Below are 26690 nucleotides of genomic sequence, written 5' to 3'. Positions count from 1 at the left end.
TTTGACACAGAGAGAAAGAGCACAAGCAGGGGGAGGAGCAGAGAGAGAGAGAGGGAGAAGCAGGCTCCCCCCCCCCCAAGCAGGGAGCAGGATGTGGGGCTCAATCCCAGGACCCTGGGATCATGACCTGAGCGGAAGGCAGACGCTTAACCGACTGAGCCACCCAGGCGCCCAGGGACATTTGAGTCTTACGTTTACAAAGCAAATTATATATATAGGACATATATATAGGATGACTATATAGAATAGAGACTATGAGTTTATTTCTTGGTACATACACAACTTGAAGGGATTCAACTAGGGGGTTCGGGATGGAGTTCGTACAAAAGATCAGGAAAAAGAAGTCCCTCAGGGGAGAAAGACAAGTCAGACCTGAAACTGATGGCTTTGGAAATTGACTAAAGATTTTTCTAGGAAACCCCATTTTTATATTTAGAAATACTATTCTGAATGCCTCAACCCTTGAGTGTATCTGGTGGCTAAGTAATCAGAAGAGGTGGGAATAATAGGAATAGCCATTAATATAAGAAAGCATGAAGCCAAGAGAGAGACTTGTTCGGACACCAGATCTATCCAAGTTTCAGGAAGACCCAGCAGTCGGCTTGCTCTCAGAAGGACCCAGTGGATTTATGCACGGAGTGTCCCTTGGGGGGGGGGGGTGTTGATGAAGATTCGTTCCCTTTGTGCCAGAGATTCAGTGATGATACAATTTCACCCATCTTCCCAAGGAGATCGTCAGTGACGGCCCAGGGCTCCTGCTGCCTCCAGGCCAAAATCTCTGACATAACAATAATCTATTTAGGCAGCATTTAGCCTAAAGAAGGGGGACTGCTTTCATCGTTTATCTATTTAGCTCAATCTCCCCGCTCCCTACCGCAAGGGCAGGTAAGGGACCATCCACCACCCTCTGTGGAGACTTAGTCGCCGCAATGGAGGAGCCCCGGGCAGGGTCCAGTGAAGGCCAGGGCTGGGCACTATCCAGCTCGTTCAAGGGCACAGCCGACTGGATTAGAGACACAACTACTTCAGGCCAAACACCAAAGTCCGCAGCTCCAGGAGGGCAGGCCAAAGTCCAAATAACATCAGAACAGCCTGGCTGCCTCTTTTGCTTCACTTCCCGGGCCCGCGCTAGCTTTAACCCCGCTTTGAGGATTATGTAACCCATTTCTGTCACGGGCCACCTAACGAGGGGAATCACAAAAATAATGATGGCGTATAAACATGCACGCTGGTACAGCTATCCGACCGGATCCTAGGTGAGAAGGGCCCTCATCCCCGCGCAGGTGGACGGAGCCAGGTGGAGGCGCGTCCATGCCACCGGACGTTTCCCGGACGCGGGCACACGCAGGCATCCGTGAGTCCAAACCCGGCACGCAGTTCGGCGAAGCCAGAGGGGAGGACGCCTTCTCCCGCTGCCTCGGAGCGCCGACTCGGGCGGGCGGGGCGGCGCGGGGCAGGTGCGGCCTCGGGCGGTGCGGCGGCCCGGCCCGGCCCGGCGAGGGGAGTTCCCGCAGCCCGCCCCTGCGCCCGCCCCTCGCCGCCCGCGGCTCCTCCTCGCCTCGCCATGGTGGAGCGGGGAGACTCGGCGCCGCTGCTGCGCTGGGCCCAGGGCCCCGCCGTCTCTCCGCCGCAGGCCCCGGAGCTGCAGGCTGGAGGCCGGGGCTGGGGCAGCGGCGGGGGCGGCCGGCCGGCCGCGGAGCTGCCCAGGAGGCGGGAGCCCGAGGAGCTGGGCGCCTCCGAGGTGCTGCTGCAGCCCGGGCGCCTGGAGCTGGGCGACGTGGAGGAGGACCAGGTGGTGGCCGTGTTCGTGGTCACCTTCGATCCCCGCTCGGGTGAGAGCCGCTCCGGGGGGCAGGGGAGCGGGGAGAGGGTCGCCCACCCCCGGGCTTTGGGGGCGGCGGGGGGGGAGGGGCTCGCTGCGCGCGCACCAGCACCCACACACCTGCACCCCCCCCGACCCCGCCGCAGGGCTCCCTCGGAGCGAGCAGAGTGCCCCCGCGAGGTCTGGGCGCGGGGCGCGGGGCTTTGTTCCCTGCGCCCTCCGAACCCCTCTTCTTCCCGTCCCGAGGCCTCCCAGCCGAGCCGCGCTCCGCGCCCCCCTCCCCACAGCCTTGTTTGCACTTCTCCAATGCCGGAGGATCCTGTTTGCCGCCCCGGGCGCGCTGGCTTTTGTTTTCTTGCTTGGCTGAAAGGTTTTTTCCTTCAAGAGCAGAAACGCCCCCCAGGTGAACTCCTGAGACGGATTGTATTGAGCTTCCAGGTTCTCTGCTTCCCCGCCCTCGCTCCCCATCACTCCCCCTGCACGGTAACTTTCCAAGCGGCCAAGTTCACTTGCTCTGGCAGCATCGTTTGGACGAATTAGTGCAGGGAGCATTAAGGGATGGGACTGAGGGATTAAGCCGGAGACGGATTAAAGGAGAAGCCTCCTCAACTAGATTCTTTCTGGTTTATTTGGAGAATTAAAGGGTTATCTAAAATAATCTTGGGTTTAGCCACCCAGGAAGGAAGTGTCCAAGTGAACGGTAAGAGACTTCATGGGGGTTCAAAAGTGAGTAAATACGCGCTCTCGGAAAGCCTCAGGTGGTCGGTGAGGGGGCTCAAGGCCCAGCACATCTGCTCTCAGCACTGAAGGAAGGAGGGCTGGTAGTCCAGGATCTGGGGTTTTAGGAAACCCAGGTATTTCTTTCTCACCCTAACTCCTCAACGGAGTCCTGGGATGTGGAGTGCTTCTTAGTGAAGGAAAAGATCTGATTCCTCCTGGTCCTCCAAGGACGGGTTCTGAAGAACCGGATGGGTTGCCATGGGGTGGGAGGGGAAGGGTTGGGATCTTCAGATGGCAGAAGACACAGTTTCCTGGCCGGGTCGCTGAACTAGGGCCAGGGATTAAAAACCAGCAAGACTCAGAAATAGTGCCAACAGGTGGAGGGACTAGGCCTTTCTGACTCCTTTCTGTTCCTTGGCCCTGTGGCTTTCAAACTTTTTTGACTGTGACCCACTGTTGGAAATGAATTTCATATCACAGTCAGTGCACTCACACTTAACTGAAGTTTCATGAGGTAGTACTAACCCCCTTCTACGCATAGTACATACCAGTTGGTATTTTCTACTGTTTTTTTTTTTAATTTTTTATTGTTATGTTAATCACCATATTACATCATTAGTTTTTGGTGCTGTTTTTTTTTTTTTAACACCTGCTGGTTGACTGGTGTGATTGGGACTCCCAGATACCCATAATTTGAAAGGTTACTCTTTTGACCAAAGTAATCCTTTTTTATTTTTTTTAAAGATTTTATTTATTTATTCATGGGTGGGGGGGACAGAGGGAGAAGCAGGCTCCCAAGGTGCAGGGAGCCCGATGCGGGACTCGATCCCAGGACCCTGGGATCATGACCTGAGCCGAAGGCAGACGCTTAACCATCTGAGCCACCCAGGTGCCCTTGACCAAAGTAATCCTTATTGCTAGACAAAAACAGATACTTGGTAACTAATAATATTCCTTGGGCCCTACCCCATCACCTACCGGTAAATAGATGCAGGCGTGAGACTCATTCTCGGAAAACGCTGAAGGATAAGTAGAAGAAACAGCAAGGGAACACTAACAGGGTCTGATTCAGCAGCAGTAGCTCTGGCAGCAGAGCGTAGGGAGGGGAAGGAGAAAAGAAAAATCCTGCACTAACCACAGATGGAGTTGATAAAATGGAAGAGTACAGCAGAGCTGGGACCCTTCCACTGCTTTGTCAGTCCCAGCTGTGACCATCGTGTGGCCGGGTTTGTGTATGTGGAATATTTGTGTGTACATGTGATGGTGTGATGCACATACACACAAGGGTGGGTCTGTGGAACGGTTTTCAAATTTAGGTTAGTGTGGAAAGAAGGGATTGTAACTGATTCCTAGACACTCTGTGCAGGCATTTACTCTCAGTTGTGTTTCATGTAATTGTGAGCATCATTTATATCCAGTTCGTCCATGAGCAAGCAGACCAGGGATGAGTAAGTAATTTGAAAATATTAACTAGCCAATCCACACTTGGCTCTCAGTCCAGTTGTCTTTCTAGTGTACTGCATTGCCTGAACCTCTGTCCCCCAATTTTTTATCATTACTGTGTCTGGGGAGTAGGGAGGAAGGGAAGGAGCAGAGGGAGAGGCAGGGAAGAGAATGTGTGTTTCACTTCGGTTGGTGGGTTTTGTTTTTTTGGAAAGCTGTTGTTCCCTGCCCACTAACTTACCTCTCTTTTGTCATCTATCGCCATCTAAGATGGCACTTGGCATCTTGTAGAAATACTAATAGAACCTCTGTAAAGTGAAAATTACATGGTACATCTCCTGAAGTGGAGGTTGGAATGAATTCTCCTGAGGTTTCCGGATCCTCCAAGGGTAGCACCAGGACTCAGAGCTCCCGCGCTGTCCCCCTGTGTGATGGGTGAGGGAGTCATGGTCTAGATAGCCCTCCGTTGCCCAGTGAGCTGGAGACATCACGGGACCAGGCCATGTCTCCTGGTTTTAGTTCAGTGCCCTCCTGACTCTGCTACCGAGGCAGACCTGCCGTGTGTTAACTATTTACTCTTGGTCCACCAGGAGTGGCCAGGTGGCTCAGTTACTTAGAGCGTAGTGCTAGTCACCTGGGTCCACCAAGACTTTTGCCCTTCCTTAGCCTGTCATACCAAAAATAGTAAAGCGAATGCTGGCTTCTTTACAAAAATCAGGACATTTCACAGAACTTCTCACGTGGGAGAAATTGTCTGGATCTTCTCTTGCCTGCTTAACCGCTCCACTCCCCCATGTTTCTTGCACCTGTGTCCTGTTTCCTTCCCTAGGAGCTCCTCCCTTCTCTCCAGACCACCCAGTCATTTACTGCCCGGCCCGTGGCGATTTCATTCAGCTTCCCACCTGGCATATGTAACTGTTGACACCTGTGCACCCAAGAGGGCGAGAGATGTAGGCGAGAAGGCACAGCTGTGCTGCATCTGTGGGGTGGGCGTGGTCCTTGCGGTGAAAGGGGTTGAAGAGAGGGTGTGAGGGAGGAGTGGGTCCTTGTTGGGGTTTGGGCGGGTGTGCACACGTCCGGCAGGACTACGCCTAGTGATTCCCAGTCTGGGGTATGGCAATGAGACTCTAGGTTTTCGATTGGGCATCTGTAGGAAGAATCAGAGAAGAGGGTAGAGGCATAAAGAATATGATTTTCTTTGGATTCATGGCTTGAAAATTATGCTGGCCAATCTATAAATGATGTGAGGACTAGGGACTTCAGGTTCAAGTGGAGAGGCGCGTGCTCGCTCTCTCTCTCTCTCACTCACTCACTCACTCACTCACTCACTCACTCACTCACTCACTCACTCACTCACTCACTCACTCACTCATTCATTCAGTCTCTCCCTGGAGCAGAGAGCCCTTAGGATGGCCGTGCTGGCCATCTGGGCTACAAAGCTATTGAAACCAGGCCCAGATGCTAACTATGCAAGCCAGGTGGAAGAGGTTTGGCAGCCAGAATCTTGTTTTTTCATTGTGTTCAACCCATGATTCAAGCCCAGATTTTTCATTTGTATTTTGTTCTTTGAGTTTCTAGTAAAATTTTCTTTTTTTCTGCCCTCTGGTGTGTGGGCCTGCGGCAGATAAGGCTTTGGACACAATGTCTGACACCAGTGAATCACTGGAGTGTTTCTTGATAAGAAATCCACTTTAAAAGGCTACATCCCCCCCCCCCACACACCGATTTATTTCGTGGGGAGCCTGGGGGGAATTCCTATGCATTGTGTGTTTGCCTTGGGCCGCTGGGGAAGGCCGAAAGGAGGAGAGCTGAGGTTTTTATAAGATCCCCCATTTCGCTTTGTGCTTCCTGATGAGGAATGAATTACTACCTGTTCCTCCCTCAGCCGCTAGCCACTGCCTAAATTATACCTCAACACCTGTTTAATTCTGTCTCAGCGCTCCTGTTTGTCACATGAGTGTTTAAGATCACTCACTAATTTTAATCTCCATATATTCCCCATGAAGTCCTCACAATCCCAGCATTTTCTTTTACGCAGTGGGGATGAGGGGGGCGCCGCAGATTCGGGTTAGGTGTGGGGGCCTAGGCACAAGCCTGGAGCACTGCCCGGGTCACCTGACTTGCGCGGATAGTAAATGGCTCCAGCCATGGCTGGGGAAGTGACAAAGTAGAATGAGAATGGAAGATTTGGAACATAATTTTGCAACGCAAAGAACAGTCCTAAGAATAGCCAGCTCAAAAGGGCAAAGAGAGGGCCCGTACTGCTGGTCAACCAGGAGGGCCTTAGAATGGTTACCCGTGCCACATCCTTTCTCAGTAGCTCCCTCAGATGTCAGTGGAATACAGCTGTGGTTCATTTCATTCATCCCACATTGGCAGAATCTTCCCCGGCTACCGGTGATTCACCTGCTTGTGGTTTTCAGGGAGAAGTCCGTTTGTGGCCATCGACTATGAATTCTGTTTCTTCCTTTAAGAGATGAGAGTAAAGCAGGAGTGGGAGTCATCATGGCCACCAGTTACGGGGGGCCCACTGTGGCCGGGAGCTGGGCTGGGGGTTTACAGGGACCTGACCTCTGACCCTTCCAGTACTGCTCGTCCCTGTCATGGTGAGAAAAGCGGATGCACTGAGCCATTAAGCCATTTGAAGTCATGGAGCAGAGAGAGCAGAGCTCGGCAGCGAACTGGGTCTCCGGGGCCTGCCCTCCCACCGCACCCCGCTGCCTAGGGTAACATGATACAGGGCCTGTGAAATGGTACGGTTTTTTCCACCTAAAATTAATTCATTGGAATTCAGCCATGGATTGGCCTAGGGCTGACTTGAAATCATCAGGATTGATTTCTTCCTGCCTTACGTTTCTTTATACTGATTCTTCCTTTGCTTGGCTCATACTCTCATCCCAGGTGGTTTTAAAACTATTTAAAACCATTTAAGACCGAAAGTCAGTAGAGGCCGTTTCCTTTTCTGGTGTTTGGAGTCTTTTGAGGTTTCTGCCTTCTCTGGCATTTGGTGGCCTCCTAAGGAAATGAGGCGAATGTGGTGTTGGGACTACAAGTACCCCTGGATTCTTGCCTTTCTTCCGGAGACAAGATTCCTTCTTACTTCCCGGCCGGAATTTGCGGAGGTGTGTATGCTGATGAAAAGAAGCTGATGGACCGAGTACAAAAAAAAAAAAGGCATATTTTGGGGAGGAAAGAGGGGTGCAAAGCTCCATCTTGAGGTCAGAAGGAGCTGTAACAGGACCATGAGCTGACACAGCCACTGTTTCTTTTTTTTTTTTTAAGATTTTATTTATTTATTTGAGAGAGAGCGAGAGGGAGAGTGAGAAACAGCATGAGAAGGGGAGAGGGTCAGAGGAGGAAGTAGGCTCCCTGCCGAGGTGAGAGCCTGATGTGGGACTCAATCCCAGAACTTCGGGATCATGACCTGAGCAGAAGGCAGTCGCTTAACCAACTGAGCCACCCAGGCGCCCCTATAGCCCCTGTTTCTGATGTGAAGACCTCAAGAGGAAATTTTTTTTTAATTTAAATTCAACTGAATTACCATAGAGTGTATTATTAGTTTCAGAGGTAGAGGTCAGTGATTCATCAGTCGTATATAACACCCAGCGCTCATCACATCACCCTGTTACCCCATCCGCCCAGCCACCTCCCCTCCAGCAACTCTGGTTGTTTCTGAGAGTTAGTCTCTTAGGGTTTGCCTCCCTCTCTGTTTTCTTCTTATTTTTCCTTCCCTTCCCCTGTGTTCAAGAGGAAATTGGTGATTGGGAACCATGCAACAGGAGGGAGAGGAGGAGGAAGGGAAGTCATGTGTTTCCCCTTAGCGATCATTTTGGTTAAGATCCTTGCTCTGTCTACTCGAAATACTTTTTTTTTTTTGAGAACCATTTTTTTATTATGTTAATCACCATACATTACATCATTAGTTTTTGATGTAGTGTTCCATGATTCATTGTTTGTGTATAACACCCCGTGCTCCACGCAGAACGTGCCCTCTTTAATACCCATCACCAGGCTAACCCATCCCTCCACCCCCCTCCCCTCTAGAACCCTCAGTTTGTTTCTCAGAGTCCATAGTCTCTCATGGTTCATCTCTCCCTCTGATTTCCCCCCATTCATTTTTCCCTTCCTACTATCTTCTTCTTTTTAACATACAATGTATTGTTTCAGAGGTACAGATCTGTGATTCAACAGTCTTACACAATTCACAGTGCTCATCATAGCACACACCCTCCCCAATGTCTATCACCCAGCCACCCCATCCCTCCCACCCCCACCACTCCAGCAACCCTCATTTTGTCTCCTGAGATTAAGAATGCCTCATATCAGTGAGATCATATAATGTCTTTCTCTGATTGACATTTCGCTCAGCATAATACCCTCCAGTTCCATCCACGTCATTGCAAATGGCAAGCTTTCATTCCTTTTGACGGCTGCATAATATTCCATTATATACACACACACACACACACACACACACACACACACACACACCCCACATCTTCTTTATCCATTCATCTGTCGATGGACATCTTGGCTCTTTCCATAGTTTGGCTATTTTGGACATTGCTGCTATAAACATCGGGGTGCACGTACCCCTTCGGATCCCTACATTTGTATCTTTGGGGTAAATACCCAGTAGTGCAATTGCTGGGTCGTAGGGTAGCTCTATTTTGAACTTTGTGAGGCACCTCTGTACTATTTTCCAGAGTGGTTGCACCAGTTTGCATTCCCACCAACAGTGTAGGAGGGTTCCCCTTTCTCCGCATCCCTGCCAACATCTGTCATTTCCTGACTTGTTAATTTTAGCCATTCTGACTGGTGTGAGGGGGTATCTCATTGAGGTTTTGATTTGGATTTCCCTGATGCTGAGCGATGTTGAGCACTTTTTCATCTGTCTCTTGGCCATTTGGATGTCTTTGGAAAAATGTCTGTTCATGTCTTCTGCCCATTTCTTGATTGGATCACGAAATACTGGATTTGAGCTGGATTTCTAGCAGGCAGCAGGAGCAGCACTGAGGTCTGCTCTCCCAGAGACTGCACAGAAGCAGAAAGAAGGCTGAGGCCGTCCTGGTTGTCGGGGATGGGACGGCGTAGGGCTCAGCGAACTCAGGAGCTGTCAGGCATCAGCCCTGGGAGGCACCAGCAGCCACACAGCTGCCGGGCTGACCTGCAGAACAGCGGAGTGGCAGGTTCACACCATCTGTGTGTCCACAGCCAGCCTCAGCCTTGCCCTCTGGCTCCCCCTGGGTGACTGAGCTGCCCGCCCAATAAGCTGGGCAGTCCAGATTCCTTTCAACAGGGACATATTTGCCTTTGCCTGAGCCCAGCCCCTGGCACTTGCTGCCAAGTTCTGCTCTGCCGATATTTATTGAATGGCTGGCTGTACGTAACGCACTTGGCCCCATGTGGCCCTTCCCTATAAGTTGTCTTTGCAGCTAGCTGCGAGGCAGGGCCGCGAGGTGGGTCCACGGGTGGCCAAGAGGAGGGAGGAAGGAGAGAAAGTGAGGGGGAAAGGCACTTGTCATCGTTGACTCCTTTCTCTTTGATTGATGACCCCTCAGATGAGTCTTCTCTGTCAAATCCTTCTGGGCTCGCCAAAATGATTTTATTTTTGCAGAATCACTTTTCTTTAAGCCTCTACAAGTTGTGTATGTAAGCTGGTTTCCAATTTTTGCAAGTAGTGTAATATTTCTGTTAAGCATGACCTTTAGCCACAGTGACTCATTATTTTCGATATTACTTATTGTGCATTGCCTCCATTATATTTTGCTTTTGCAAAGTCCGTCCTGCTTTTTTTTCACATCCCTATTATTTACATTATGTTCCCCAATTTGTGTGTTGAAATTTTTTAAACCTCAAAAGTTGGAGGAATACTGCAGTGAAAACTTAGAGTCCACCCCCATTTGTGGACACTCTGCCATATTTGCTTCATCCTTACACAGCTCCGCTATGATGTGAAACATGCATTCCTAAAAAAAAATCACTGTGCTATTAAAGACTTGCAGCAAAAGTCACAAGATTTATATAGAAGATGGGGTCAGGGCACAGCACTCAGAAACTGTCAGTGACAAGTTTAAAAAAAGATGGGAACCTAATACAAATGGTAGGACAATTTTATATACCGTAACTAGTTAAGAAATACAAAAATACTCCAAGTATGGCACTTTACCTTAAGACTTGACTTTGCATATGAAGATGGTTGTCGGAAGGGTTGAGCTTGTGATTTATAGTGACATGGAAGCAGGGCTGTGTGACATTTGATGGACAGTAGTGACCCTAGAAATGGCAGGCGCAGCTCCTAACATGGTGAACTCGGGTAACGCGTGAGGGCTTGAGGTGTGGAAGGGGGTGCGTTTTGTGTATTTCTCTGTGGCTCATTTCAGCTGGGTGCTGTTTTCAGCATTCACGTTGTGACCCTTGTGATCAAAATCACGAATCAGCAAACAGGAAATCCCCTGTAATCAAATTGTCCCCTAATGTATCAAATGCTTTGGAACAAATTCAGCCAGCATTATAGCAGAACTGACTATGTAGATAGGTTTGCTTATCTTTTTCTGCTGAACTCTTTGACAATAAGTTCCAGGCGTACCATTTCATTTCTGAATACTTGAGGAAAAATCTCCTTAGAATAAGGCCATTTTCCTATGTAACCACAATATCATTACCAATCCTAGGGTAATTAACCTAGGTTAATTCGTCTATTTATTTTTTTAATTTAAATTTTTTTTAGACCAGTTTCAGATTTACAGGAAAACTGAGCAGAAAGTAGGGAGAGTTCCTATACCACCTTCCCACCCAGTTTCCCTGTATTATTAACATCTAGCATTCCTGTGGGATGTTTGTTACAATTGATGAACCAGTATTGATAAATTGTTAACTAAAGCCTATAGTCTACATTAGGGTTTACTCTTTGTGTTTTATGTTCTGTGGGTTTGAAAAATGCATACTGTTATGTATCCTCTGTAACAGTATCATACAGAAATAGTTTCACTGCCTTGAAAATCCTCGGTGCTCCACCTGTTCATCCTTCTTTATTCACTGATCTTTTTACTGTCTCTCTCCAGAATGTCACAGAGTTGGAATTATGTAGTATGTAGCCTTTTCAGACTGCTGCTTTCACTTAGTAATATGCACTTGAGGTGCCTTCATGTCTTTGTGGCTTGATAGCTCGTTATTTCTGAATAGTATTTTATTGTCTGGATGTCCCTCAGTTTGTTTATCCATTCACCTGTTGAAGGACACCTTGGTTGCTTCCAGTTTGGGGTAATTATAAATAAAGCTGCTGTAAGCATTCATGTGCAGGCTTTTGTGTGGACATAAGCTTTCACTCATTCGATAACTGTGAAAAGGAGTGTGATTGCCTGATTGTGTGGGAAGAATGTTTAGTTTTGTAAGAAACTGCCAAACTGTCCTCCAAAGTGGTTGTACCATTTTGCATTCCCACCAGCAATGAATGAGATTTCCCATTGCTATACATAGCATTTGGTGCTTTCAGTGTTTTGGATTTTGACCATTCTAATAGGTGTATAGTAGAATCTTGTTGTTTTGATTTGGAATTCTCTGATGACATATAATTTTGAGCATGTTTTTCTTTGTTTTAAGATTCTATTTATTTATTTGACAGAGAGAGACACAGCGAGAGAGGGGAACACAAGCAGGGGGAGTGGGAGAGGGAGAAGCAGGCTTCCCGCTGAGCAGGGAGCCTGATGTGGGGCTTGATCCCAGGACCCCGGGATCGACCTGAGCCGAAGGCTGAGGCTTAACGACTGAGCCACCCAGGCGCCCCTTGAGCATGTTTTTCTTATGCTAATTTGCCATCTAATTTGCCATCTGTAGATCTTGTTTGGTGTGATGACTGTTCCAATCTTTCATCCATTTTTTATTTTTATTTTTTTTAAAGATTTTATTTTATTTGAGAGAGAGAGAGAAACAGCATGAGAGGGGAGAGGGTCAGAGGGAGAAGCAGGCTTCCCGCTGAGCCGGGAGCCTGATGTGGGACTTGATTCCAGGATCATGACCTGAGCCGAAGGCAGTTGCTTAACCAACTGAGCCACCCAGGCGCCCATCCATTTTTTATTTTTATTTAAAGAATATATATGTATTGGGCGCCTGGGTGGCTCAGTTGGTTGAGCGACTGCCTTTGGCTTGGGTCATGATCCCGGAGTCCTGGGATCAAGTCCTGCGTCGGGCTCCCGGCTCGGCGGGGAGTCTGCTTCTCCCTCTGACCCTTTCCCCTCTCATGCTGTTTCTCTCTCAAATAAATAAATAAAATCTTTAAAAAAGAAAAAAATATATGTATTTTTTTAAAAGATTTTATTTTTTTATGTAATCTCTACCCCCAGTGTGGGGCTGAACTCATGACCTGAGATCAGGAGTCGCATATATATACGTATATATGTGTGCACACACACACATTTTTAAGGATTTTTTTTGTCTATTTTTTAAATTGTTTTTAATTTTATGTTGTGTAAATTATTTACATAATTTACATAAAATATTTATGTAAATTAATGTTATTTAAATATAAAGTGTTTATATTTTCTTTTTTTTTTAAGATTTTATTTATTTACTTGAGAGAGAGAGAGAATGAGAGAGCACGAGAGGGAAGAGGGTCAGAGGGAGAAGCAGGCTCCCCGCTGAGCTGGGCGCCCGACGTGGGACTCCATCCCAGGACTCCAGGATCATGACCCAAGCCGAAGGCAGTTGCCCAACCAACTGAGCCACCCAGGTGCCCCTGGGTGTTCATATTTTCTTAATGTTGTGTTTTAGGAGCTCTTTGGATATTTTGGATTTAAGCCTTTATCAAGTATGTTTTTACAAATATTTTCTCTCAGTCTCTGGCTTGTTTTTATTCTGTTAATGGTGTCTTCCACAGATCAGAAGTTTTAAATTTTAATGAAGTACAACTTCCCAGTTTTTTCCTCATGGATTGTACTCCTGGTGTATCTAAAAAACTCATTGCTAAACACAGGGTCACTTAGATTTTCTCCTGTGTTACCTTCCAGAAGTTTTATAATTTTGTATTTTGCAATTAAGTATACTATTCATATAGAATTAATTTTTGTGAAAGGTATAAGGTCTGTATCTAGATTGGTTTTTTGCCTGTGGACATCCATTGTTGAAAAGATTATCCTTTCTCCATTGTATTGCTTTTGCTCGGTTGGCAAAGATCAGCTGACTGTATTTGCATGGGTCTGTTTCTGGGCTCTGTATTCTGTTCCCTTGATCTGTTTGTCTAATCTTGTCTAATCACTGTCTTGATTACTGTAGTTTTTATACTAAGTTTTGGAATTGGGTAGTGTCAGTCCTCCTGACTTTTTCTTCAGTATTGTGTTGATTATTTGGGGCCTTTGCCTTTCCATATGAACTTTAGAATTAATTTTTCAATTTCCACAAATAACTTGTTGGGATTTTGATTGAAATTGCTTTGGATCTATAGCATAAGGAAATGTGAAATTCCCTATGCTCAGATTGTTCTCTCATATCTCAATTGTGTTGACACTAATTCAGCAAGCATCATATCAGAACTGACTATGTACAGAAATACTTTTTTTTTTCTCCCCCTGAGCCATTTGAAAGTAAGTGCAGATGCGATGATACTTTACTCCTAAATTCTTGAGTATAAACCTCCAAGGAAGAAGGACATTTTCTTACATAACCACAATATCATTACCCCTAAGGTGATTAACATTAATTCGTCGATTAGCTTTTTTAAAAAATGCCTGTCCACAATAAAGCTGTTTTTCTTTCTTTTATTATTATTATTTTAAGATATTTATTTATTTGACAGAGAGAGACTCAGTAAGAGAGGGAACACAAGCAGGGGGGAGTGGAAGAGGGAGAAGCAGGCTTCCCGCCGAGCAGGGAGCCCGATGCGGGGCTCGATCCCGGGACCCTGGGACCATGACCTGAGCCGAAGGCAGACGCCCAACGACTGAGCCACCCAGGCATCTCTTTATTATTATTTTTAATACCAGTCCTGGGCTAAGCAGTGTGCTGTGTTAGGATCTGAAGATAAACAAGCGAAGTTCCTGTCTTGAAGGAGTCCCTTCTCCTGTGGAGATAGACATCTTAGACAGTGATTATGTTTTCTGGGGTGAGGACCAGAGTAGCTTCATCTACTTTCCTTTCATTGAAGGAGTGTGTCAGCAGAAGCATCCTTCCTTTAAGATAAAGAGAACTATTCCCAGAGCTGTGTTCCGGAGCAGGTGTTCATTCCATGATCCACCAGCCCGCCCCTATGGAACTTTCCCCTGAGGGACTCGCATCCATCTAGAAGATAAGAATGTCACTACCAGGATGTCATTTCCCTCCGTCTGAGTCTTTGAGTTTCTGTACAGTGAGGATTAGACAGGCACAAAGGAGCAAGGATGGTGGCTTTGAGAACCAGGCTGAGGAACGGGGGCTTCATTCTACAGGTCAGTTGTATTGAGTAACATGGGGAATTGGCCGTGAATCCCAGGCACCCAAATGAACAGTGGCTTCATCAACATAGGAGTCGATTTCTCTTCCATGCAACAGGAGATAGCTGGCCTAGGGCGGAAAGGCTGGCTCAGATCCATGGGCTCATCCGGGAACCTAGATTCGTGACGACTCGTCACCACATCCACATCCCAGGCAGCAGGATGGAGGAAGGGGCAGCATACTCCCTCCCTTTGAGGTACTTCTTGGCAACTAGACACCTCACTTCTGTCCGGATCCCACTGGCTAGGACTGACTCATGTAGCCTTACCTACATGCAAGAAAGTACTGAGAAACATAGTTGTCATTTGAAAGGCCACGTGCCTGGCTAAATATAGGATATTCTGTGTAAGAAAGGAAGAGTGGATACTGACTGAGGTCAACTTGCATCCTCTTGTATACTAGCATATTAAAAAAAAAAAAATGCCCTCTATAAAAGTAGTCCCTTAGGATGCTTCTTTTTTTAAAATTTTTTATTGTTATGTTAATCACCATACATCATTAGGTTTTTTTTAATTTTTTTATGTTAATCACCATACATTACATCATTAGTTCTTGATGTAGTGTTCCATGATTCATTGTGCATAACACCCAGTGCTCCACGCAGAATGTGCCCTCTTGGTTGCTGGAGTGGTGGGGGGTGGGAGGGATGGGGTGGCTGGGTGATAGGCATTGGGGAGGGTATGTGCTATGGTGAGCGCTGTGAATTGTGCAAGACTGTTGAATCACGGATCTGTACTTCTGAAACAAATAATGCAATATATGTTAAGAAAAAAAGAAGAAGATAGCAGGAGGGGAAGAATGAAGGGGAGTAAGTCGGAGGGGGAGACGAACCATGAGAGACGATGGACTCTGAAAAACAAACTGAGGGTTCTAGAGGGGAGGGGGGTGGGGGGATGGGTTAGCCTGGTGATGGGTATTAAAGAGGGCACGTTCTGCATGGAGCACTGGGTGTTATGCACAAACAATGAATCATGGAACACTACATCAAAAACTAATGACGTAATATATGGTGATTAACATAACAATAAAAATTATTTTTAAAAAGTGCCCTCTTTAATACCCATCACCAGGCTAACCCATTCCCCCCAACCCCCTCCCCTCTAGAACCCTCAGTTTGTTTTTCAGAGTCCATCGTCTCTCCTGGTTCGTCTCCCCCTCCGACTTACTCCCCTTCATTCTTCCCCTCCTGATATCTTCTTCTTCTTTTTTTTTTTTCTTAACATATATTGCATTATTTGTTTCAGAAGTACAGATCTGTGATTCAACAGTCTTGCACAATTCACAGCGCTCACCATAGCACATACCCTCCCCAATGCCTGTCACCCAGCCACCCCATCCCTCCCACCCCCCACCACTCCAGCAACCCTCAGTTTGTTTCCCGAGGTTAAAAATTCCCTTAGGATGCTTCTTAAAAATAGGTTTATTGGGCAAAAAATTTTGGAAACATTAAGGTCTCAGAAATTCACAATGCAGAGTAACGTATTAAAGCCTCTGAGAAGTTCTGCAGTAGAGAAGTGTGTCTATCCTTGTTTAACCTGAGATAATTTGGCCGAGATGTCTTTTTAAAAATTTGTTTTCTTTTTCGCAGAAGCCCTATTAGCATAAGCTTTGGGAAACACTGCTTTGGGAATTATTGAAGGTTTCTTAGTTTCTAGTGATGTAGACATTTTTACAGTAGTTCTACTCCTAGGGATGTTGTCAGCAGAAATGTGTGCATATTATGTCAGTCAAAGTTTAATCAAAGAAACAGAACCACTAGGAGATGTCTGAAGGGATTTATTGCAAGAATTTGATCTTACCCAGTTGTGGGAGCTGGCTAGACAGGCTGTGTGAAGCTGCTGTCTTTCCGCCTGATGATGGAGCTTGAACTCTACCGGGCGGGCAGTCATGGAAGAAGAGGGTATGGTTGGGAAGATGGAGAGAAGCTGACACCCATGAGGTTGTACAGGAACCCAGGTCAGTCTGCCTCCAGCTTTAATGATGTGGGTGTCCCGATGAAGCTGATGCCCTTCGTTATGGAACTAAACACACACCTGGCTTAGGAGTCAGAGAAGGTGAGAGAGGATCCAGGGGTGGGTCCAGCATTTACAGGCTTGGCTGCCACCTCACCGCCCGCCCCCAGTCGAGGTGGCCTGCAGATGAGCCACAGTGCACGTGAGGTGCCCGACGCTTCTGGACCAGCCGTCTGAGTGAATACGATATGCGTACCGCTTCCTTTCCGCATTGCCTGTCTCACCAGGAAACATACGAGGAAGGGAATTCTGAGCAGCATGGTTCAGCCCAGGCAGGCTGACGCGTTACAAAGCCACCACACGTGTGTTCACCAGATGACAAGCATAGGAATTTTTACAGCGGTCTGTTTGTAATAGCTTCAAATTGGAAATAAGCTAAATGTGCATCAGCAGTTAAATAGCCACTGTGTTCCATGCACAGGATGGAAGGAGTAAATGAACAGACTATTGCTTTTGTGTATCAACACGAATGAATCTTGCAAAAAAAGTATTGTGCAAAAGAAGACACAAAAGTACAAACTATGATTGTGTCCATATACATTTCAAAGCAGCCAAGCTAATTTACAGTGTTAGAGGTCAAGATAACAGTTCCCGTGGAGAGAGGCTTCTGATGTGCAGATGCTGTTCTGCTGCTTGATCTGGGTGCTTGGTTACACAGCTATGTGCCTGTTGGGAAAAGTCACTGAGCCGGGTAATTAAGACTTGTGTGCTCTTCTGTACTTAGCTTCCAGTAAAAAAGTTGAGGTCAGTTAAAGTTTTAACCAGTCATGGACCAGCCGGGTTGGAGGAAAGAGACGCAGTTAGCTCAGGGAGAGGAAGCAGGTTCTGTGAGGGAGGCAGACAGAGTCTACCTGAGGGGCATCACAGCTCTGTCCCAGGCTGTCTCTTCCTAGGCCAGCCATCTGCCATCGTGAGGGGTTAGGACCGTATACACAGAGGCTGAAGCAGGAGCTCACCAGCAGACTTGCCCACGTGGCACGAGGTAGGGACCATGATCCCGTATATCTGGGGTTGGCCCCGGTACCTTCTCAAGTTCCCTGGGGGTCCTGAGGCACTCCACAGGCAGAAAGCCACTGAACTCTGGAGACGGTGGGCCTGGATGGTAAGGGGAAAATATGGGACTACCTTTATCCCCAAGTTCACCCCTCTTTCAGAGTGCGCTGTGCTTTTTCTTGTCTTTAACCCAGACACACACAACATCCTTCTAGCCTGTATTATAAAATACTCATTTGCCTTTCCATGCATTTTGTTTTAGCTCACTATTAGTCAGATTCATGATTCCTCTCTTGAAAGTAAACTACTTGAAAGCTCTTAGGCTGTGAATATGGGATTGGGTAACCCTCTGTGCTGTCTGCCATGTTTGGAGACTGGATTCGCGACCTCGCTGATGTTCCAGGCAATGATCTGCAAGTGCTGTTGGCTGCATTCCTGATGGCATTTCTCATGTCTACGAAAGTTTGTTCTAAAAGAAAACCCCGCAATCCCTGCCACCCCATTACACTCACAGGGCCGCCGTCCACTCCTGGGCAGACCATCCCACGGCCTGCTGCTTCCGCTGCCCCCCGCATCCTCCAACTTTTCCCACCCTCCTCCGCCTTTGGAAGGGTCATTTCACGCATTTCTGTCCCACCTGGCCAAGGCCAGTCAGTGAGGAACGCCGAGACCTGTGCCAGGTGCTCAGAGCACGAGGGAAGCATGCAAGCCTCTGTCTTCAGGGAATTCGGATCCCTCTTGTACTGGATACTCAAGAATTTATTTTTAATTATGTTTTTCCCATCACTGGAGTTGGGAATTAAGTAGCTGGGAGCGATCTTACAGGTGAGTCAGCCTCCTCACTTCCTGAATTGCCCTCATGTTGCAATGAGGAAACCAAGACTCCCAAGAGGTTTTACCAAAGGTTGCACAGCTTGTAGCAAAACCAAGCCTTGAAGCCAAGTCTAACCCAGCCCAGGTGCGTGTCTAACTGCTACACCATCCACCGCCAGGTGACCGGTCTAGCCTCATGCAGGGAGTCCAGGCCAGGCCCCTCAGCTCCTGACAGCCCCTGCAGGGCACCCGCTCAGCTGGTTAGGGGTGACGAAGCAAGTTCCCTTACGGTCTCGTTGTTTCCTCATACGTAAAAATGGGAGAAAGTCGAAAATGTGATGATTACACAACTCTCCCTTGAATTGTTTGCTTTGAGTGAGTAAACTGTATGGTATGTGAATTGTATCTCAGTAAAGCTGTTAGGAAAAAAATAAAAGTGAAATCTCACACGTAGCTTAGTGTTTCTGCTTTGAAAATTTTTGAATATGTAAGAAAATAATAGTAGGAAATATTCCATGGTGTTCTGTCAAGTCTCTGGGTAACACTGTTAATTGCGCGTATCTCTGATTCCCTCAGTCTGATGGATGCCCATGCCTGCTTCGTTCTAAAATCCCACGTTCCCCTCTGTCACGGCATTTATCCCCTGGAAGTGTAATCATCTGGTCTCCTTGCTTATCCCTGGACTCTAATCTCTTTGAGGTCAGGGACTATGTCTCAGTTGACTTTGTAGCTCCAGCATCTAGCTCAGTAGAAACTCAGTAATTAGTGATGAGTGAATGAGCCCCAAGGTTCTGGAAGCAAAGAACCGACGGCTGAACCTAGGATGTGGGCCTCGCCTGGGGAGAGCGGAGAAAGAGTTGGGGAAGGAAACAACTACCTAGATCAGAGAAGTAGGAAAAGAACCAAAGTAGTAGCCTATCATTGGAGTCAAGGAGAACAAGGAAGGAATTTTTGAGGAATTCTCAAATGCCACAAAGAGGTCAATGAAAATGTGAATCAAAATACAGAGTTTGAGGTTTGTCAAAGTTAGTAGCTGTAGAAGGACAAGATGGAGCAAGATCTCAGGGCTGGGGTGGGGGGGGGGTGCGGGGGTTAAGGAAGGGAAATGGGGGGAGAGGGTAAAAACATGCCCTTGGAAGTGAGGCCGTGAAAGGAAGGAGGTTTGGAAGTAATTAAGCAGAATGACGTCACCAAAGACCATATCCTTGCTAGACGGGAGACTGTGCTCATCTCAAGGTGGAGATGGAAGGCTCCTTTAAGGCCGGTCTCCTGGCGCTTTGGAGTAACCGGGGAACTCAGCCAGCATGCAGGTGGTGGATGAGATGACCCACTTGAGCATCTTGGTGGCCGAGTCAGCAGCACGTGTATTGGGCAGCCATATGCCCTCAGCTCCTGCCCAAGGCCCTCTTCTTTGAATGACTTTGTTTCTTTTAACTTGTATCCTCCCTTCCCCCTGCAGGGAACATGGTGGAATGGTGCCTGCCTCAAGATATTGACCTCGAAGGTGTTGAGTTCAAGTCTATGGCCAGTGGGTCCCATAAAATTCAGTCGGACTTCATGTAAGTATTTCAGAATGTAAATTTTCTCTGTATCATTTCCTCTCCTCTCCTCTCATACTTTCCCTAGAGCATAAGGGCTCTCCTCAGGGAGGCTTCCAAAGGTGGGTGGAAATGCCCTGGAAATATACGTGTGGTTTTGTGTTTGCATCCGTTTTCTAGCAAGCAGGTCCCCAGCTTTCATTAGGTTCTCAATGGGTTTCATGACCCCTAAAAGTTAACTATCAGAGGTTCTCTCCCTTTTGGGAAAATACTGGACCTCGCTTGAGCTTTGGCTTTATTGCAAGAATGGACTTTCAGTTCAGTTTGGGTTGCCTTAAGACATGGTTGTGCCAAAACTTGAAATTCCAGCTTTAAGTCAGGCCGGTTTATAGTGCTGTGTAATTAAGATCCGTGTGAGGAAGACAGACAGCTAGAACATCAGGGTAGGGCCAAACGAGGTTGAATCTTCTCACTGGGCTGCCACCAGGACAAGTGTGAGAAAGGGGAAGGAATAAAGTGACAGCTCTGGTCCTCACCCTATTAAAAGTATCAGGGACTCAGGAAGTGAGGGAAAAAAACCAATGTGGTTCACGCTCATAAAACAGTACCATTCCAGACGGGTCTGAAGAGAAATCTTTGTTTTGGTTCCCTATCATGGGTTGTGTTGCAGGAGAGGAGAAGGGATATGTTCGTGGTCTGGGCGGCTGAGCAGCAGGCTTGCCAATGTCAAGTCCTGGCTCCCGTGGGCTGCCCCTCGGCGCATCCCATAATCTCCTTGCGCCTCGGTTGTCTCGTCTGTGGGGTTGAGTGGCCTGGACCAGTGTTCCCCTGTGGTTCTAAAAATCCATCTTCAGGCCCTGGACACCGTTACTTGTTTTCCTCCGGACTGCATCTCAAATTAAAAAAACAAAGCCAAACAAAATTTCTCTCTCTGATTGTGAGCCGCGCTACGCATTGGATCCGTTCTAGCTATTTCCGAAAGGGGCCGTTCTTTGGCCTGGCCTGCTTCGCCAACATGCCTGTGGAGAGTGAGCTGGAGCGCGGCGCCCGAATGAAGTCTGTGGGCATCCTGTCTCCGTCCTACACCCTGCTTTACCGGTACATGCACTTCCTGGAGAACCAGGTTCGGTACGTGGCTTGCATTCGTGTGCGGGGAGGCCACGGGGCTATGCCAATTCCGGGGGGGTGGTGAGGAGCTCTCTGAGATGAAGTCTGTGTGCTAGCGAGGCGGATGGTCTTCCACGAACCTCCATGGCCACATTTCACGCCTCAGGAGGTGGCCTTTCTGTCCTAAAGATTCTGCACACTGCAGGGAAAGCAGGGTGGGTTTGCCTTCGCTTGTGTTAACACTGTCGTCAGTTTTGTTTAATGATGTAATCTGTTGACAGTTACATGATCTTTGTTTACCCTAAGCCGCAGGAAATACCTCCTTGCCCCAGGTAGGCAAACAGACTGTAAACTCTTCTTAAGCCTAATCCTTTATTATTTGGGGTTTTTATTACTACTTGTGGTAATTGGAAAGGAATTTTTGACCGAAGCAGCAAAACTATTCATGACTGTATACACTTTTTTATTACTCTAATTTCATTTCAGATTTTGACAGAGAAATCTATCCCTAATCCCTGAAGCGTTATTAAAATTTTGGCACATTCTGCCTCTTTTCTGGTATACGTATGTGTATACTTTCAAAAAATATATATATATACTTGGCACCATACCCTTGCATACGTTTTTTATACCCTCTACTTTTAAAATTTATCATTTTAATTTTCTTATATAACAGTCTTTGCTTGGTCATCTTTGAAAGAACATGAAATTTGTTTATGGGTAAAAAGGTTAATTATTTAAAATGTATATAAAAGTATAAATGAGTTTTTTTTAAAAATCCTTCTAAATTTTAACACCAAGCTATCCATTGTGTGAATATTCAGTGAATGCCATTCTAAAACAGAAATAGTTTTACAAAAATAGGATTAATGCTTTATGAGGATTTAACTTTATCACATAGCAGGCTAGTTTGAAATACGTTGAATTTAATCTTCCTTATAGAGATCAGAGGAAAAGAACAATGAAACTGAAGGAATTGTCAAACTTCAAGTGAATTTTATTTTTTTACAATAAGGTACATTATTTCTTGAAATATTCCTTCAAAGTTAAGGAAAAAGATTATGAAAACCACAAAGATAGGATGTCATTCTTCTTTTTATTGAGAAATAACATATATTCTCAGCATAAGCATCACTGGTGGTTTTCAGTGTTTCAATTGTGGACACAGTCGGCCATCTTATCTACCACCTCTCAGCTCCTCTGCCCTGGGTCACATCTCAGTTCTTACATATGGTGAGACCTAGTCTGTATTTAGTTCTATAATCCTGCTTCCCACTGTTCTGTGGTCTCGGTTCCATGTGTACCACCGTGGCCACGGCTTGGCTGTGGCTTGCTGTGTTCCCCGGCTCCTGATTGCATTTGTTTCTTGGCTGGTTGGGTTTTGCCATCAAGCGCTTTATTCCATCCCCCATGAAAGGATCATGGGTGCTGCCTTCCCTGAGGCCTTGCGCCCTTAATCGTATGTGTCTGTCACCTTTCCTCTGGGCAGGTAGAAGGTTCTGCAATCTTTCCTTCTTTCGGGATGCTGTAAGTATTGCTTTGCTGTCTTCTGATACTGATGGTCTGGAGAAGTGTCTGATTTCTAGATCCCTGTAGATTCTTTACTCGTAAAGTGTCTGAACTTTCTTTCCAGGGATAGTTTGTCCCTCTTGATCTAGAGATATGTCTTTTATTTTTAATTTCAGGAACCTTTCCACCTGTAAGAAAATATTCAACTTTCCCGTTCCATTTGTTTCTTTTATGCACTGGTTATACATATGTTTTCTCTGCCTCGCCTGCCGCATTTATCATGTTGATGATTATTTTAATAACTCTGTAATGCTAGAGTTGTCCCATAAGTTTTCTTGATTGTTCCCTGTGGTTGAGCATTTAGGATGTTTCTATTTTTTTTTTTTTAATTGTTCCTCTGCACTCTGGAACTGCAGAGAACACTTTCATATAGATCTCTTTTTCTGTTTTTGAAATATTTCCTCAGCTTTGTGTCTCAGAAGTAAGCTTATGGAGTTAAAAAACATTTTTATTGGGATCCTGACACTTTTTAAAAAAATTATTCCTTTTGAAAAAACTAATTTTCCCAAGTAGACAATATTTTCTCATGGCCCAAATGTTAAAAATTAAAAGGTGGCATTATATTAGTTAGGGTCCTAGCTAAATGGCAGTCACAGAGGCCCCAAAATACAATGGTTCAAATAAGATAGAAGATTCTTTCTGATGTAATAGTCTGCTGGTGGGCAGGTGGTCAAGGTGGGAAGCCTGCTATTCCCTACAATTGTTTAGGGACTCACACTTTTTCGCTTGGATTGTTCTACCATATCCTAAGAGTGAAGTTTGTATTCTAAGATGTTCTCCGGTGTTCAAAGCTGCTCACCACTACTGTTTGCATCTAGCGCAGAGGGAAGAGGGAGAGCCCCTGAAGTTGTATCATCACTTCTCACATACCATTGTCAAGTTCTCCATCACAAAGACACACCTAACAGCAAAGGAGACTGGAAGAAGTAGTCTCTAGGTTGGTGATCCTGTGATCAGTTAAAAATTGGGTGGTTCTGTTGCAAACAGGAAAAAGGGACAGATGGATTTGGGGGCAAAATTAGCAGCCCCTGCTTCAGTTTGCCCCCTCTGACTATTCAGATACCCACGTGCACTTTTCTTCCCACATTAGAGAACATTCCTCCAATCCCCAGAGAGACCTCCTAGAGGCTCATCCATTTAATGCTTCTGGTCTAAAATCCAGGATTTCTGTGTGACAATACAGGTCCCTCAGAAACTAAATAGGCTTCTGGTCTGTTTGCTTCCAGTCAGTTCCAGATGAAAGTATCCACTGCCAAAGATTTCTTTTGAGTCTTAGTTTTTAAATTACTGGACTACGGACTAGTTACTGGTGTCTGTTCTTGGCCTATCCATCTTTTTCCTCATTTTAATGGCAACCACCCCGAGGCTGCACCCTAAATCTGATCTTTGCAAATGGGTGCGACTCCCATGACTCCACTTTTAACTGGAGACTTTCATAGAAGCTTTGAGAGAAATTCTTATCTCCTGCTTTTGGGGTACAAAAGCAGTTGGCTTTCCCAGTCCTATGGGACCCCCAAACAGTTGGAGTCTGAGTTTATGTTGCAGAACTCAGAACACACTGCCCTTCGGCTCCATTCCCTTCCATTTCGGCTTGCAAACCAGCCAGTTCTTGCCTGTTGGCATCTTCCTCTTGTAGTGGCTCCCTGGAGGTCAGGAGCAACCAACATGTTATTTCTGTTTCCCCTGAAGTTACAAGTTCAGGGGACACAGGGCCTGTCTTCCAAGTTACTGAAGTTCCAGCAAGTTTTGGCAACAGTGTAACAAGGGCTCCCAGCTTTCTGGGCTGCAACACCTCTTCTCACCCCCTTCCCTTGCCAGCTGCTGAGCCAAAGGCCACGATGCTTCTCTGATACGGGGTAACTCATTTCTAGGTAGCGTCTTCTGCTTTAGCCGCGACAACAAAGAGACCCAAGATACAGTGACTCAAAGGAGATAGACGTATGGCTTTTCTAGCACAACAGTCCTGGGGGGGGCGGGGGGGACAAACTGTCCGGGGGGGGGTAGATGTCTCTGTTCTGCTGGGTCGTCCTTGGGACTCAAGTCTTTCTGTCTTGAATGTTCCTGTCTCCTAGAGTATTGTCCTCGCCCCCATGGTAGAAGCCGACCCACCGTTACCAGGTCATGTACTTGCAGGCAAAGGAAAAACCGCAGGCAAAGGAAAAACACAGGCATGCCCCAAGTTAAACACATCCCTTCTCCTTACATCCGATTGGCCAGTTCTTCATTCCTAGCCACGCCTGGCAGCAAGAGGGCCTGGTATTTGTGGTCCTTAACGAGGTGACTGTGTGACGAGCTACAATCAGAAAGATCTATTACTCATGGAAGAAGAGAGTGGCAGACTCTACCACTGGCATAACATGCAAAGCCCAGGCACGCCTGGGTGGCTCAGTGGGTTAAGCGTCTGCCTTCAGCTCGGGTCATGTTCTCACAGTCCTGGGATGAAGCCTGGAGTCGGGCTCCCTGCTCAGCGGGAAGCCTACTTCGCCCTCTCTCCCTCTGCTCCAACCCCTGCTCGTGCTCTCTCTTTCAAATAAATAAAACCTTAAAAAAAAAAAAAAAGCCCGGTTCCCATATCCATCCAATAATCTCAGTAATTACTGTCAATTTCTCCTCTGTCTTTCCAAAATGTGTGTGTATATGCAAACACAAATGTATATTCTTTATCCTGCCCCTTTCATGGAAAGAGTATCAGGTTATTTTGCACCTTGCCGTTTTCAATGAACAATGTGTCTAGGAGATCATATTCTCCTATCAGTACAGAGAGTTTATCATTTCTTACAGCTGTGTATGTGCCCTATACAGAAGAACCACACTTTCTTTAGCAAGTCTTTTTTATTGATGGACGTTTGGTCATTTCCAGTCTTTTGCTGTTATAGATAATGCTGCACTGAATACCTGTGCGCAAGTATCATTTCATGTATGAACAGAGTATGTGTACATTAAATTTCTAGAAATGAAATTGGTGGTTCAAAAGGAAGAGGCATTTGTAATTGTAACAGCTATTGTCAAATTGTTGTCCATAAAGATTGTACCGTTTTGCATATCCAGCAGTAATGAAGGAGAATGCTATTTCCTCCCAACATTGCCAACACAAAATAAAACTTTGAGAGTTTGGGCATTCTGAAGGATAAAACACGATACATGAGTATAGGTTTAATTTGCATTTTTTCTAATGAGTGAGATTGAGCACCTTTATATTTGAGTCACTTGTTTTTCATCTTCTGTGAGCTGTTTCTAACCTTTGCTGCAGTTTTCTTTCTTTTTTTTTTTTCTTTCCTTTGGTTATTTTATTAATTTCTAGGAGTTCTTTGTGTAGTAGGGAGATTTGTTCTTTGTGGAATAAATTGAAAATATTTTTCCACTTTGTCATTCATTTTTTTTTTTTTTTAAGATTTATTTGAGAGAGAGAGAGAGAATCCCAAGCAGACTCAGCGCTGAGCATGGAGCCCGATGCGGGGCTCAGCCCCGCCGCCTGAGATCATGACCTGAGCTGAAGTCTACAGTCAGATGCTCAACTGACTGAGCCACCCAGGCGCCCCTGTCATTCATCTTTTCACATTACCTTTTGTCATGCAGATGTTTTTCTTCATTGAATTCATTAATTTTTTCATGGCTCCTAGATTTTGAGTCACAGCTAGGAAGGTTTTCCAGCCTTAGTGATTACAGAGGGCTTGAGGTGACATGGCAGGAGGGAGTTGCATGAGGCTCTGAGGGGGAGAGGCGCATGTGAGGTAAGCCCAGGCCAGGGCCGTATTTGACTGCAGCAGTGACTTGTGTCTAACTAGACTTGATTTCTGAAAACACTGTATCTGTGTTTTCTATTCATTCTTACTTCTCAGTATCCCAAACTTATTTACTAGATTTCCTCCACAACTCTTGGCTTCAATATCTAGTTAGTCCTTTCTGTGACTAGTTCTTATTAATCAGAAGACATTGGAGAACTACCTTATAATTTTAAAAAAAGTAGAAAAAGAAGGAGGGAGTGTTATGGAATAAAAGGGACTTAGAACACATTACGAGATCTCTGGACCGTGCTTAGATCGTGATTCAAACAGCCAACTGTAAAACATTTTGGGGAGATTTGGTATCATTCGAATGTGGGTTGGGTATTAATTTGTATTCGGGCTTCATTATTTTTTTTAAAGATTTTATTTATTTGACAGAGAGCACAAGTAGAGGGAGAAGCAGGCTCCCCACCAAGCAAGGAGC

The 26690-nt window shown here is 46.2% G+C and overlaps 1 protein-coding gene across 6 annotated transcripts in view; it reads left to right on the top strand.

The window, feature by feature from the left end:
- Positions 1–1563: 1563 nt before the first annotated feature.
- DENND11 (DENN domain containing 11) overlaps positions 1564–26690 on the top strand; it is a 52973-nt gene continuing 27846 nt past the window's right edge. For all 6 annotated transcript variants that reach the window (XR_003609802.2, XR_003609804.2, XR_003609803.2 and 3 more), the window contains exons 1-3: positions 1564–1832; positions 19727–19826; positions 20775–20933. Coding sequence is in view for 3 of the 6 variants with exons in the window: in XM_088018619.1 (XP_087874745.1) it covers positions 1565–1832; positions 19727–19826; positions 20775–20933 (527 nt within the window). In the remaining 3 variants the exon portion in view is untranslated. The remainder of the gene's footprint in view (positions 1833–19726; positions 19827–20774; positions 20934–26690) is intronic.

This window comes from Eumetopias jubatus, unplaced genomic scaffold (assembly GCF_037043125.1).
Source record: "Eumetopias jubatus isolate StellerSeaLion01/CBP00866 unplaced genomic scaffold, mEumJub1_p1.0 scaffold_14, whole genome shotgun sequence".
Classification (NCBI taxonomy): domain Eukaryota; kingdom Metazoa; phylum Chordata; class Mammalia; order Carnivora; family Otariidae; genus Eumetopias; species Eumetopias jubatus.
Note: the sequence above shows the minus strand (reverse complement) of the source record. Positions and strands in the feature narration are given on the sequence as shown.